General features: G+C 47.2%; 1 protein-coding gene across 2 annotated transcripts in view; it reads right to left on the bottom strand.

Annotated features, from left to right (window-relative positions):
* LOC140403966 (DNA polymerase delta catalytic subunit-like) overlaps positions 1–15,317 on the bottom strand; it is a 306,416-nt gene that overhangs the window by 85,237 nt on the left and 205,862 nt on the right. For both annotated transcript variants that reach the window (XM_072492263.1, XM_072492264.1), the window contains exons 24-26: positions 14,693–14,809; positions 12,915–13,028; positions 9,117–9,264 (exon numbers count right to left, since the gene is read on the bottom strand). In XM_072492263.1, coding sequence (XP_072348364.1) covers positions 9,117–9,264; positions 12,915–13,028; positions 14,693–14,809 — 379 coding nt within the window. The remainder of the gene's footprint in view (positions 1–9,116; positions 9,265–12,914; positions 13,029–14,692; positions 14,810–15,317) is intronic.

Genomic DNA, 15,317 nt, shown 5'->3' with positions numbered 1-15,317 from the left:
CGGGTACTGTTTGAGGCAAAGACCATAGTGGCGGATAGTGGGGGTAGATATGTGATGGTGAGTGGCAGATTACAAGGGGAGGCGGTGGTTCTGGTGAATGTATACGCCCCGAACTGGGATGATGCAAATTTTATGAGGCGTATGTTGGGGCGTATCCCGGACCTGGAGGCGGGAAAGTTGGTAATGGGGGGAAGACTTCAATACGGTGCTTGATCCAGGGCTGGACCGGTCGAGGTCCAGGACCAGGAGGAGGCCGGCAGCGGCCAGGGTGCTCAAGGATTTCATGGAGCAGATGGGAGGAGTAGGCCCCTGGAGATTTATTAGGCCTAGGAGTAAGGAGTTCTCATTTTTCTCCCATGTTCACAAGGTATATTCACGGATAGACTTTTTTGTCTTGGGAAGGGCACTGATTCCGAAGGTGACAGGGACGGAGTATACGGCCATAGCCATTTCGGACCACGCTCCACATTGGGTAGACCTGGAGGTAGGAAAGGAAAAAGAACAGCACCCACTCTGGAGAATGGATATGGGCTTATTGGCGGATGAGGGGGTATGTCTCAGGGTGAGGGGGTGTATCGAAAGGTACTTGGAGCTTAATGACAACGGAGAGGTTCAGGTGGGAGTGGTCTGGGAGGCGTTGAAGGCGGTGGTTAGAGGGGAACTGATATCCATAAGGGCACATAAAGGGAAGCAAGAGGGTAAAGAAAGGGAGCGATTGTTGAGAGAACTTTTGAGGGTGGACAGACAATATGCGGAGGCACCGGAGGAGGGACTGTACAGGGAAAGACAAAGGTTACATGTGGAATTTGACCTGCTGACCACGGGTAAGGCAGAGGCACAGTGGAGGAGGGCACAGGGTGTACAGTATGAGTATGGAGAGAAGTTGATTCGGCTACTGGCCCACCAATTGAGGAAGAGGGGAGTGGCGAGGGAGATAGGTAGGGTGAGAGATGAGGAGGGAGAGATGGAACGGTGAGCGGAGAGAGTGAACGGGGTGTTCAAGGCATTCTATGAGAGGTTATATAAGGCTCAGCCCGCGGAAGGGAAGGAGGGAATGATGTGCTACCTGGATCAGCTGGAATTTCCGAAGGTGGAGGAGCAGGAGAGGGCGGGACTGGGAGCACAGATTGAGATGGAGGTGGTGGTAAAGGGGATTGGGAGCATGCAGGCGGGGAAGGCCCCGGGACCGGATGTGTTCCCGGTGGAATTTTATAGGAAATATATGGACCTACTGGCCCCGCTTTTGACGAGAACCTTTAATGAGGCCAGGGAAAGGGGGAAGTTGCCCCCGACTATGTCAGAGGCGACGATATCGCTACTTTTGAAGAAGGAAAAAGACCCGCTGCAGTGTGGGTCCTACAGGCCCATTTCCCTTTTGAACGTAGATGCTAAGCTCCTGGCCAAGGTGATGGTGACGAGGATAGAGGACTGTGTCCCGGGGGTGGTCCATGAGGATCAAACTGGGTTCGTTAAGGGGAGACAGCTGAACACGAACATACGGAGGCTGCTAGGGGTGATGATGATGCCCCCACCAGAGGGGGAGGCGGAGATAGTGGTGGCGATGGACGCCGAGAAAGCATTCGACAGAGTGGAGTGGGATTATCTGTGGGAAGTGTTGAGGAGATTTGGCTTTGGAGAAGGGTTTATTGGATGGGTACAGCTGCTATATAGGGCCCCGGTGGCAAGTGTGGTCACGAACAGGCAGAGGTCTGACTACTTCCGTCTCTATAGAGGGACGAGGCAGGGGTGTCCCCTGTCTCCGTTACTGTTTGCATTGGCAATTGAGCTCCTGGCCATAGCACTGAGGGGCTCCAGGAAGTGGAGAGGAGTACTCAGGGGAGAAGAACACCGGGTATCACTGTATGCAGATGATTTATTGCTGTATGTTGCGGACCCGGTGGAGGGGATGCCTGAGATAATGTGGACACTCGGAGTTTGGGGAATTTTCGGGGTACAAATTGAATATGGGGAAGAGTGAGTTGTTTGTGGTGCATCCGGGGGAGCTGAGCAGGGGAATAGAGGATTTACCGCTGAGGAAGGTAACAAGAGATTTCCGGTACTTAGGGATTCAGATAGCCAGGAGTTGGGGAACCTTACATAGGCTTAATCTAACACGATTGGTGGAACAGATGGAGGAGGATTTTAAGAGATGGGACATGGTGCCCCTGTCACTGGTGGGTAGGGTGCAGGCGGTCAAAATGGTAGTCCTCCCGAGATTCTTTTTTGTGTTTCAGTGCCTCCCGGTGATGGTCACGAATGCTTTTCTCAAGAAAATCGAGAGAAAAGTGTTATGAGTTTTGTGTGGGCTGGGAAGACCCCGAGAGTGAGGAGGGGGTTTTTGCAGCGTAGCAGGGATAGGGGGGACTGGCACTACCGAGCTTAAGTGAGTACTATTGGGCCGCCAATATCTCAATGGTGTGTAAGTGGATGGGAGAAGGGGAGGGAGCGGCATGGAAGAGATTGGAGATGGCGTCCTGCAAAGGAACCAGCCTACAAGCACTGGCGACGGCGCCGCTGTCGTTCTCCCCGAAGAAATACACCACAAGTCCACTGGTGGTGGCAACGCTGAAAATTTGGGGGCAGTGGAGACGACATAGGGGAATGACGGGAGCCTCGGTGCCGTCCCCGATAAGAAATAATCATAGTTTTGTCCCGGGGAGAATAGATGGGGGATTTAGAGCATGGCAGAGAGCTGGGATTGTGCAACTGAGGGATATGTTCTTAGACGGGACGGTTGCGAGTCTGGGAGCGCTGACGGAAAAATATGGGTTGCCCCAAGGGAATGCATTTCGGTACATGCAACTGAGGGCTTTTGCGAGGCAACAGGTGAGGGAATTCCCGCAGCTCCCGACGCAGGAGATTCAGGATAGAGTGATATCAGGGACATGGGTGGGGGATGGTAGGGTGTCAGATATATACAGGGAAATGAGAGACGAGGGGGAGATCATGGTGGATGAGCTGAAGGGAAAATGGGAAGAAGAGCTGGGGGAAGAGATTGAAGAGGGGCTGTGGGCAGATGCCCTACGTAGGGTAAACTCTTCGTCCTCGTGCGCCAGGCTTAGCCTGATACAATTCAAGGTTTTGCACAGGGCGCATATGACCGGAGCAAGGCTCAGTAAATTTTTCGGGGTAGAGGATAGGTGTGGGAGATGCTCGAGGAGTCCAGCAAACCACACCCACATGTTTTGGTCATGCCCGGCACTGCAGGGGTTCTGGGTGGGGGTGGCGAATGTGCTTTCGAAGGTGGTGGGGGTCCGGGTCGAGCCAAGCTGGGGGTTGGCTATATTTGGGGTTGCAGAAGAGCCGAGAGTGCAGGAGGCGAGAGAGGCTGATGTTTTGGCCTTTGCGTCCCTAGTAGCCCGACGAAGGATATTGCTTATGTAGAAGGAAGCCAAACCCCCGGGCGTGGAGGCCTGGATAAACGAGATGGCAGGGTTTATAAAACTAGGACGGATAAAGTTTGCACTAAGGGGTTCGGCTCAGGGGTTCACCAGGCGGTGGCAACCGTTCATTAACTACCTCGCAGAACGATAAAGGAAATGGGAAGGTAACAGCAGCAACCCGGGGGGGGCTCAGGTGGGTCCTCAGGGGTGTTTTTGTATAGATATTTGTACTTGGTTATGTATATTGGATTGTTTGATTTTATTATTTGGGAGAGCTATTATTTTTGTTATGGCAGCTGCCATTTAGTTTATATATTATTTATCTATTTGTTAAAAAACGGTCACTGTTATTTATATTGTTTTATTGTTGCAAAAAGGGAAAATCCCTTGTACGGTTTTGTTTGGCCGAAAAATTTGAATAAAATATATATATTTTTAAAAAATAATAATTACTGAGGGGTTAAATACTAATTAACTAACGTTTGAGTGGTGTAATTTATTTTGGCAGTTATAAACCCACATATCTTTCATAAAAATCTCATATCACACGACTGCAGTTATGCTAGGGGATAACATTGGCTTGTAAATGTGCTAGCGTTCCACATGCTTTCTATTCACACCACTGGCCGATCAGTTTAATTATACTGCATGGAAGGTTTCGAGTCTTTTATTTTTCTATTCCAAAATAAAGCAAAATTATACAGGATTTTCAGATCTTATTTCAAATTATGAGATGAGGAAAACAGAAGTATTTGTGCTTAAGTTATGAGTATCCTATCTACAGATCAAGATCAATTCTTTTTTGACAGATCATCCCAAGGCGACGCTCACTTATCAGACTGTAACATTGAGATGTTTAAAAAAACATCTTGCACAATTTACAATGCTCAGATGACAGTGCGTCAGCTTCCTTTCCCCCTTGCCCAGACCTCAGCAGTGACAGAGCTGTGGGTCCAGGTAGCTACCTGATAAGAGATTGCTGCTGCATTGTGCAATGCAACTAGGCACCAGATGGTGCAGGATGACAAAACATACTGACATGGCGCAACAGCAATGGAAAGAAAAAGGGAGAAATATGCAACAGTACTGGTTGTACATATAAGCTGTAGAGTCGCCCAGCCCACCAAGGCAGGGTTGATACAGCAATGCCCACGTCAATGCTGAATGGTATCAGAGAATGAGATGGCAAAGGCGGTCATGTGTCCCATCGTGCCCTGAAGAGGCTGGTTGCAACAGCTGCCCAATTAGTCCCACTTCACCAGTAGACCTGCAATTATTCCCCATTAAAAAGTGTTCATACAATTTTCTTTTGGACGTTGCTGCTGAATCTGCTTCCAACACCAAATCAGAATTACCAAACAAATACAACCTTGGTGTTGCAATGGTTGTACATGTCACTGCGGTCATCTCCATAACATCACCCAACACCGCCCGCCCATGCTTCAGCCGATTTCCCACTGAAATCATTTTGAAAATTACTATTGAATCTGCTTTCACCACCAGATCAGACAGTAGTGACTCGCTGTGTAATATGCTCCCCCTCAAATGCCTTCTGGTTCTGTTGCCAATTATCTCAAACCTGTGTCCTCTGGTTAAAGTCCCTCCTGCCAACGGAAACAGTTTCTCTCTACCTGCCCTATCAACGGCCCTCATTACTTGGAGCACCTCTTATTACATTTCTGACTAGATTTCTGTGTTCCAAAGAGATCAAGCCAGCTCTCGAGCCAATGGCTCCACTCCTCTCCATGTCAACTGTCTGAGACTGCACCAGGCAGTTTGCAACATCATTGCTGACGCCTTCATCCATGCCTTTGCCACCTTAAAACCGAACTACTTTTTGTTATTTGTGTTTTCGTGGGATGTGGGCATCACTGGCTGGGCCAGTGTTTGTTGTCCATCCTCAATTGCCCTTGAGAAGGCGGTAGTGAGCTGCCTTCTTGAACCGCTGCAGTCCGTGTATAGTAGGTACACCCACAGTGATGTTAGGGAGCGAGTCCCACAGTTTTGACCCTGAAGGAACGGCGACATTGTCCCAAGTCAGGATGGTGGTGACTTTGAGGGAAACTTGCAGGTGGTGGTATTCTCGTGCATCTGCTGCCCCTGTCCTTTTAGATGATAGAGATCGCAGGATTGGAAGATGCTCTTGAAGGAACCCCGGTGACTTGCCACAGTTCATCTTATAGATAGTCCACACTGCTGCCTGTGGTGGAGGTAGGGAATGTTGAAGGTGGTGGATGGGGCGCCAAACAAGTGGGTTTGCTTTGTGGGGCGGCACCGTGGTGCAGTGGTTCGCACTGCTGCCTCATGGCGCCGAGGACCCAGATTCAATCCCAGCCCCGGGTCACTGTCCTTGTTTGTTGGGTCTCACTCCCACAACCCAAAAACGATGAGCAGGCTAGGTGGATTGACCACACATGGGGAGATAGTTAAATTCTCTTGCTTGCCTAGCACTTGTGTAGCACAAATGTTCCAATCCAAATAACACCTTCCTGACCAGTCTTCCGTTTTTCACCATACATTAACCTGAACTCATACAGAACTCTGCTGGCTGTATCCTAACTCGCACCAAGTTCCTTTCACCCATCACTCGTGTCCTCTTGACTTGCATTGGCTCGAAGTTTAGCAAAGTCTCAATATAAAAATTCTCAGCCCAGAATTTAAACTCCTTCACACGGGCTTATTCCTGCCCTGTCTTTGTAACCTCCTGCAACTCTACAAGCCACCTGACCTCTGCGCTCTTTCAAATTTCTGCCCTCATGCACATCTTCAATAATAATCCCTCTGTAATTGATGGCTGTGTCTCCCATTGCCAAGGTCCTAACCTCTGGAAATTCCTTTCCACTTCTCTATTTCTGTCTCTTACATTAAAATACTTTGTCCAGGGTTTTGGTCACCATTCCTCGTACCTCCATGTGGGGCTCCGTGATAAATTGGGTTGGATAACGCTTCTGTGAATCACCTTTGGACGTTTCACTGCATTAAATGCAAGAAGTTGTTGCTTTTCTAGTCCTTGCACTTAACCGAAATCTCTCACCCCAGTGTAATCATATTCCAAGAAAAACTCAGGATTGTTCTCTGGCTGTACAGAATTAGTTTATCTTGGCTGGGGCAATGGCGGGGCACCGGCCTGAGAGCAGAGGGCTGAAATCAGCCAGCTGTCCCACTGCTGATCTCAGTCTTCCGTGAAAATGTGCACAGTGTTTGAAGACGACAAGATTAGGGCTCAGCTGTGATAGACAGTGTTGACCTGGTGTACGTGCTTGTGGAACCATACCCTGACGAAAGGATTTAAAAATTCTCATGCCCGTACCTGCTCCAGCCCTAAGGCCTGCCAAGATCGCCAATCAGCTCCAGTCCTGGCCTCCTGTGCATACATAATTTACCGTGCCTCGATGACAACTATGCCTTCAGCTGCCTGGGTACCTAGCTACTGGATTCCCTCCCTAAATATGCATCACTCGCTCCTCCCTTAAAATGCTCCTTAATGCCGTCCCCTTCAACCAATCGTTTTGTTGCCTATCCTAATATCTCGTACAAACGTTTGATCCTGTGACGAGCCCGGGGATGTTTTGTGTCAAAGACACAACGCAAAAGCAAGATGACGTTGCGGTATTCAGGCAAAGGACAGCAAAACAATATGAAACCACTCCAGCAAGCCGTGTGTCTGGAGCACCAAGAAGAATCCTAAAGACACTCCTTGGAAAATGAAACAGAAGAGGGCGAGCAAAGATGCTGCTGACAAACGGATTTACAACATCTTATCCTGCTCAACACAACTTCCTGCACAGCTTAACCACAGTCGCCCTCTGAGAACATATGACAGGAGTCATCACAAAACTGCAATCTCCGGACTTTACACAGCTTGGACGTGTGTGTGTGTGTATATATATATATATATATATATATCTATATCACGCATATTTGTTACAGCCATTTAAAAAATCTCAGTGTTGGAGAATCTGTTCTTGGTGAGAAGTTGCTTTTTAAAACATTTCAACACTTCAACTTGCTTCTCACTGCTGTTATTGTATCAATAAAGCAAACATTTCCCTTTTTAATCTTTTATGTTTTTACTCATCCTTCATGAACCAAAATTCTTAGAAGAAAAGTTCTAGGGTGTTATTTTAGTTCCATTGCACAATTACGTACAATACCAAAGTATTATATTCTCACGCCTGGGTCAGTCGCCTCCTCCTCGGTGTCACACAACTTTCAAGTCAAGAGAGACAGACTGGGAAATACGTCTTGGCACAGATCTGTCAATGTTGCCCTACAGCTGATTGAGACAAACAGTTTGTAAGTCTGTCCCTTTGATATTTCTTCTCTTTTTTAGTAATCTTTTTACTGTTGCAAGTAGGTGTACATTAACACTGCAATGAAGTTACTGTGAAAATCCCCTAGTCGCCACACTTCGGCGCCTGTTCGGGTACACCGAGGGAGAATTCAGAATGTCCAATTCACCTGAGGAGAAACCGGAGTACCTGGAGGAAACCCACGCAGACACGGGGAGAACGTGCAGACCCCGCACATACAGCGACCCAAGCCGGGAATCGCACCCAGGTCCCTGGCACTGTGAAACAACAGTGCTAACCACTGTGCCGCCCACTCAACAGCTCAATATCCCCCTTACACCTCAGCATGACTGAGATTAAGAACAATTGGCATGGGGAAATCCTAGCTCGAATGATCAGCAGAGATATAAGAGACACAATCTTTAACAACATACTGGGTGCAGCATTGGAGCATTACCTGACACCCTCATTCTTCCTTTTCATTTTGTTCTTGGCTTGTCAACAATTCTGGTGACGCCCAGTGGCCACACGGGGTGTCAGTGGAGAGCCACCGTCTTGAAGCAATTGTGTTACAACTGAGTTGCATTTAGAATCATCTATGTTCAAGGCTGGGCTCACCTGTGACCAGTCTGGGTAGGAGTGGCAAATTCCTTCCCTGAAGATCACCAGTTCACGCCAATCCAGCAAAGTTTCTGGTTAGTTTTCTACAGTTTTCACATTCAATTTAGCCCAATTTCAGAACAATTTCAAACCTTACTGGCACTGCTCCTTAAATGCACTATCACCACTTATGACAGTTTGACTATATGACCCATCAATTCCTGTGGTTTCTTGCAACTGTTGGGATCATGAAAACCCTTTCCCACAAAAATAAAGGAAGGAATGTTCCCTTCCAGTTGGGGAACACTTCAGCAGTCAAGGGCATTTGGCCTCTGATCTTCGGGTAAGCGTTCTCCAAGGCGGCCTTCAGGACGCACGACAACGCAGAATCGCCGAGCAGAAACAGATAGCCAACTTCTGCACGCATGAGTGCGGCCTCAACCGGGACCTTGGATTCATGTCTCATTACATTAACCCCCACCATCTGGCCTAGGCTTGTGAATCCTACCAACTGTCCTGGCTTGAGACAATTCATACCTCTTTAACCTGGGTTTATCCTTCTCTCCAGTCGCATCATCTGGACCTGTAAAGACTTAATTGCCTGCACATTCAAAGTATCATCTTGCATCATTGAATTTGTCTATATACGTACTTGTGGAACCCACCTCTTCACTCACCCAATGAAGGAGCTACGCTCTGAAAGCTAGTGATTCGAAATAAACCTGCTGGACTTTAACCTGGTGTTGTAAGACTTCTTACTGTACATAAATAAACTTATACAAAGACCTTCCTAAACCAAACAGTTTCCTGCAGAACAAGAACAGAAAATGTCAAAACTCACCTGTGATATTTCCAGGCAAGGTAGTTTGCCGACCTGTGCTCCAGTGAACCCATACACCGAATTTGCGCTCACTTTCAGGGCGAGTTGTCGACCATCGAGAACCTTTTGTTTGAATGGGTCTGTCTCTTTCTTTAGTTCTGCCTTTGCTCTTGAGTGTTGGGAGGTGATTTAAGTGACAATTAGAAACACATTACTGCAATTATCCAGGGATTGGATGCTACAAAATGCTGTCCTTCCAACTCTAGCCTCTGGTTTGAATGTAGTCCCAGGTCAGCAGGCCAAACATCACACTCGTTCTATATGTGGCGCGTCCACATGGTTAAGCCTCAAACACAAACTATGGCACAAACAGGCAAAATCACCCAAAAATCCAACAAAACGGAAAGTAAAATCGCCCAACTTTGTGCAAGGCCATTACCTGTAATGTCTTATTAATTAAATTGTTCAGTTTAATGGCAATCACATTATTAAACAGGTAATGCACACCTATAAATGGAAATATGGGGCTCTACTCCATTAATTTGTTGATTTGATCTTTGTTTTCCCCAAAAGGGAATAAATGGAGATACCTGTGAGGTTGGTGAGTTGGAGCAGTGTTAACTATGAACTAAGTCGATAAACTCTCCCAAGAAAGCAGATGCGCCTTTGTTTTAACTTCACCAACCAGCATGGATCCGGTTAGCATTACTCACCCAAAAATATTGTTACAGCATGTTATAGAGGAGTGGATATTGGTTTAATCCACATACGATATACATTCGTTTTTTAAAAAATTACTTTTTCAATTAAGATAAATTTAGCGTGGCCAATCCACCGACCCTGCACATCTTTTTGGGTTGTGGGGGTGAGACCCACGCAGACACGGGGAGAATGTGCAAACTCCACGCGGACAGTGACCCGAGGCCGGGATAGAACCCGGGTCCTCAGTGCCGTAGGCACAACCACTGTGCCACCCACAATATATATATTCCTGACCTGAGAGCACTTGATGCTCATACCGATGCAAAATATATCAATATTTCCCCAACAACCAAGAATCAAAATTTGGGAGGTGAACAGAACCAAGAATGGGCCATTTAGCCCCTCAAGGTTGTTCCACCATTCAATAATTTGCCTGATCTGTGACATAACAGCCACATGCACCTTTGCCCCATATCCCTTAATACCTTTGGTTATCAAAAATCCATCAATCCCAGTTTCAAAATGAAAATTGATCTGACATTAACGGCTATTTGTGGGACAAGGAGCAGGAGGGAGGCCATTCAGCCCCTCAAACCTGCTCCGCCATTTATTAAGATCATGGCTGATCCGATAGTGACCTCAAACCTGCATCCTGCCCACTCGCGATTACCTTGCTCACCAAGAATCAAACCACCTCTGCCTTAAAAACATTTAAATATTCTGTTTCCACTGCCTTCTCAGGAAGGAAGTTCCAGATTCACAACTCTCAAGGGAGAAAATGCCACCTCATCTCCATTTTAAATGGGTGACCCCTTTTCTTTTAACAATGACCCCCCCTCCCAACCATGCTTCTAGATTTGCCCACAAGAGGAAGCATCCACTCCACATTCACCCTGTCAGCACCCCTCAGGATATTATATGCTTCAATCACGTGTTCAAGTTTATGTTCTAAACATCTATCACCCTTTTTTGGGGGGAGAAGAGTTTCCTAATTTCACTCCTGAAAGATGCGGCTCCAAATTTTAGATAATGTGCCCTAGTCCTGCCCGAACCTGCAGAAATCTACCTTTCTTTTCGATCTACCCTACCTATTCCACTTAATATCTGCAAACCTTGGATCAAATTACACCAGAACCTTCTAAATTCCCGGGAATAAAACCATAGTTTGTGTAAACTCTCCTCATAATTTAACCCTCCGAGTTCAGGCATAGTTTCTGGTAAATCTACGCTGTGCTCCCTCCAAGGCCAATAAGATGTGATGCTCTGGGGCGACTGTAGGGGGGGGGGGGGTCTGTTTTTTAAAAAAAATTCCAATTAAGAGGCAATTTTAGCGTGCCTAATCCACTTACCCGTCTTTGGGTTACGGGAGCAAGATGCACAAAGACACTGGGCAAACTTCGCACGGACGGTGACCGGGGCCGGGGTCGAACCCGGATCCTTGGCACCATGAGGCAGCAGTGCTGACCGCTGTGCCATCATGCCGCCTTCCCTGGGGGTGGTCTGGGTTAAAAGTTAAAAAAAAGGGGGGGGGTCAGACACCTAGTTGGCAGGGGGTAGTGTGGGGAAATTTTTTTGAGGGGGGGGGGTCAGGATGTTTTGGCTGTTTGCTGCAGTTGTTTTTTGCTTTTCTTCTTTTTTTTTTTAAATTTAGAGAACCCAATTTATTTTTTCCAATTAAGGGGCAATTTAGCGTGGCCAATCCACCTACCCTGCACATCTTTGGGTTGTGGGGGCGAAACCCACGCAAATATGGGAGAATGTGCAAACTCCACACGGACAGTGAGCCAGAGTTGGGATCGGACCTGGGACCTCGGCGCCGTGAGGCAGCAGGGCTCACCAGGCGCATCACCATGCTGCCCCCGCTTTTGTTCTTAATAAAAATAAAAATAATAATAATAATCTTTATTATTGTCACAAGTAGGCTCACATTAACACTGCAATGAAGTTACTGTGAAAATCCCCTAGTCGCCACACTCCGGCGCCTCGGGTACACCGAGGGAGAATTCAGAATGTCCAAATTACCCAACAAGCACGTCCTTCGGAACTTGTGGGAGGAAACCAGAGCACCCGGAATTTGCTGTGTATATATGGTTTTTTAAAAAAAAAAATGATGCGATGCTCTGGACTACTCACAGTGCTCGAGATGTGGGCTAATCAGTGGGTTTTTTTTGTCCCTCAGCTCAGTCCTGTATGGTTGGCTTAATTAATAAGGAGTTCAGGGGTTATGGGGAGAAGGTAGGAGAATGGGGATGAGAAAATGTCAGCCATGATTGAATGGTGGAGCAGACTCGATGGGCCGAGTGGCCTAATTCTGCTCCCATGTCTTATGGTCCCTTATCCTAACTCTTGGTCCTACACTTACAGGCCAGGGGAAACAGCCCAGTATTATCTAACCTGTCACGTCCTCTTCAGCATTTTATATAATGAGATCACTTTTCATTCCTCGAAACATAGATCATAGAATTTACAGTGCAGAAGGAGGCCATTTGGCCCATCGAGTCTGCACCGGCTCTTGGAAAGAGCACCCTACCCAAGGTCAACACCTCCACCCTATCCCCATAACCCAGTAACCCCACCCAACACTATGGGTAATTTTGAACACTAAGGGCAATTTATCATGGCTAATCCACCTAACCTGCACATCTTTGGACTGTGGGAGGAAACCGGAGCACCCGGAGGAAACCCACGCACAAACGGGGAGGATGTGCAGACTCCGCACAGACAGTGACCCAAGCCGGAATTGAACCTGGGACCCTGGAGCTGTGAAGCAATTGTGCTATCCACAATGCTACCGTGCTGCCCCACATCAGGGAACACAGGCTTATTCCACTCAATCTCTCCTATAACCAGCCTCACCCTTCCAGAAATCAATCCTCCCTTTCAGGCAGCGTGTTAGAGATTATAATAACTCACAGCGTTAAAAAAAAAACAAATCCCTCAACTCGTCTCTTGTTTCCATTGCCGATTACCTCGGTTGATAGTGTAAAATTGGACCAAGCTGATCAGTGAGGAGATTTAACTGAATTTCAATCATCCCCAGTTCCAAAGCAAGTCTGACGATTACAGCTCCTGAGTGAAGATATATTATTCCAAAACTCTTAAGGCCACTGTACTCACTTTTTCCTTGCAGACAGAAGGTTTTCCAAGATTTCTGGAAGTAGGCCCTTCCGCACTGAAGCTTTGACAAAGTGGTCACCCGTTGGAGTCTTAATGAATTGATCGGAGGAAAAACTTGAAGGGGAGAAGGTAGAAGAGGACGGCGGGGGGGGGGGGGGGGGAGAAATCCAAAATATAATAAATAACGGTCTTTTCATTAAAGAAAATTGAGCTTCAACTTTATCACGATATTATTATTCCAGACATGTTTTGCTATCACCCTCGAGGAACCCAAAGCCTCTAACACACTTATGTTTTTGAGTCATAGAGCTTTACAGTGCAGAACGAGGACCTTCGGACCACCTTGTCTGCATCACCCATCAAGCACCTATCCATTCAAATCCCATTTCCCAGCACTTGGTCCGTAGCCTTGTATGCTGCGGCATTTCAAAGTGCTCATCCAAATGCTTCTTAAATGTGGCGAGGATCACCACCTATACCACCCTTTCAGGCTGTTAGCTCCAGATTCCTAGCACCCTCTGGGGATTTCCTCTAATCCCCTCTAAATCCTTTACCTTAAATCTAATTCCCGTACCAGCTGAAAATGTTGAATTCTCCCTGTGTACCCCAACAGGCGCCGGAATGTGAAGACTAGGGGCTTTTCACGGTAACTTCATTGCAGCGTTAATGTAAGCCTACTTGTGACAATAAAGATTATTTATTTATTTTATTTACACCCCTGGTATTGACCTCTCTACCAAGGGGAAAAACTTTTCCCATCTACCCTATGTCTCCTCCCACCCCCTCCCCCCACAATTTTGTAAACCTCAGCCTTCTCCTCTCCAAGGAAAACTCGAGCCTAACCAGCTGAACCGCTCCAGCCCAGGCAACATCCTGGTGAATCTCCTCTGCACCCTCTCTCGTGCAATCACATCCTTCCTATAATGTGGCCCAACGAGTGTTACATACATCTCCAGCATAACTTTCCTGCATCCTATATTCTATGCCTCGGCTAATAATAATAATAATCTATATTGTCACAAGTAGGCTTACATTAACACTGCAACGAAGTTACTGTGAAAAGCCCCTAGTCGCCACATTCCGGCGCCTGCTCGGGTACAGAGGGGGAATTCAGAATGTCCAATTCACGTAACAGCGCGTCTTTCGGGACTTGTGGGAGGAAACCGGAGCACCCAGAGGAAACCCACGCAGACACGGGGAGAACGTGCAGACTCCGCACAGACAGTGACCCAAGCCAGGAATCGAGTTGGGACCCTGGTGCTGTGAAGCAACAGTGCTAACCACTGTGCTAGCGTGCTGGTAAGGCAAGTATCCCAAACGCCTGAGGGTGCGAGGCTTAGCAAGGAAAATTCACTGCTTGGTGCCTCAAATGACTCAGCAGAAAAATACATTGCTGCTGAAACATTCAGTCGAGTTTTGAAAAGGGTAGCCATTTCCAGACAGCGTGACAACTGGCTAAAATGACTCAGGACTAAAGAACAGCAGAGAAAGAAAAAACACAAGATTTCTACACCAGCGATGACTGATGGGATTTTTCTGTTAACGGCAATCAGACAAAGTCAGGGTCAGACTTGTCAGTGATGGTGAATAGTCACTCATCATCGAGGATTCTTTTATTTTTTAAAAATTTACATTTAGCGTACTCAATTTACATTTAGCGACCCGGGGCCGGGGTCGCACCCGGTTCCTCGGCGCCATGAGGCACCAACTAAGGCTGCAACTCAACCACCTCAATGATCATGTCAGGCATGTCAACTTTGAAAAGCTACACAACTCACTTGTATTTCTCCACAGCACCTGACTTCAGCAGGGTGGTGTAACAAAGGTTATGGGCCATCATTATAGATGGATACAGGGAGGAAAAATCCAGAGTTACAATGGGGACGTCGTAATACCTGGAGGAATAGAAAAGGAAAATGACACTTAGTGCAGAACACAGTGGAGCTATAAAAATAAGCTTGGCTAGGATAGATGTTTAAAAGTAAATTTTTAAAAAAAATTTACTTACCCAATTCATTTTTTCCAATTAAGGTGCAATTTAGCATGGCCAATCCACCTAGCCTGCACATCTTTGGGTTGTGGGGGCGAAACCCACGCAAACTCGGGGAGAATGTGCAAACTCCACACGGACAGTGACCCAGAGCCGGGATCGAACCTGGGACCTCGGCGCCGTGAGTCTACAGGGCTAACCCACTGAGCCACTGTGCTGCCCACTAAAAGTAAATATTAACGCATGCAATAGACAGGAGAAATGTTGCTTTGAATACCTTGCTTGGTCACCTGAGGAAGGAGCAGCGCTCCGAAAGGGGCTGGTTTAGCAGTGGGCTAAACAGCTGGCTTGTAATGCAGAACAGGCCAGCAGCGTGGGTTCAATTCCCGTATTGGCCTCCCCGAACAGGCGCC

This window comes from Scyliorhinus torazame, chromosome 29 (assembly GCF_047496885.1).
Source record: "Scyliorhinus torazame isolate Kashiwa2021f chromosome 29, sScyTor2.1, whole genome shotgun sequence".
NCBI classification, from domain to species: Eukaryota; Metazoa; Chordata; class Chondrichthyes; order Carcharhiniformes; family Scyliorhinidae; genus Scyliorhinus; species Scyliorhinus torazame.
The sequence above is the reverse complement of the archived record's forward strand: the minus strand, read 5'-3'. Positions and strand labels throughout refer to the sequence as shown.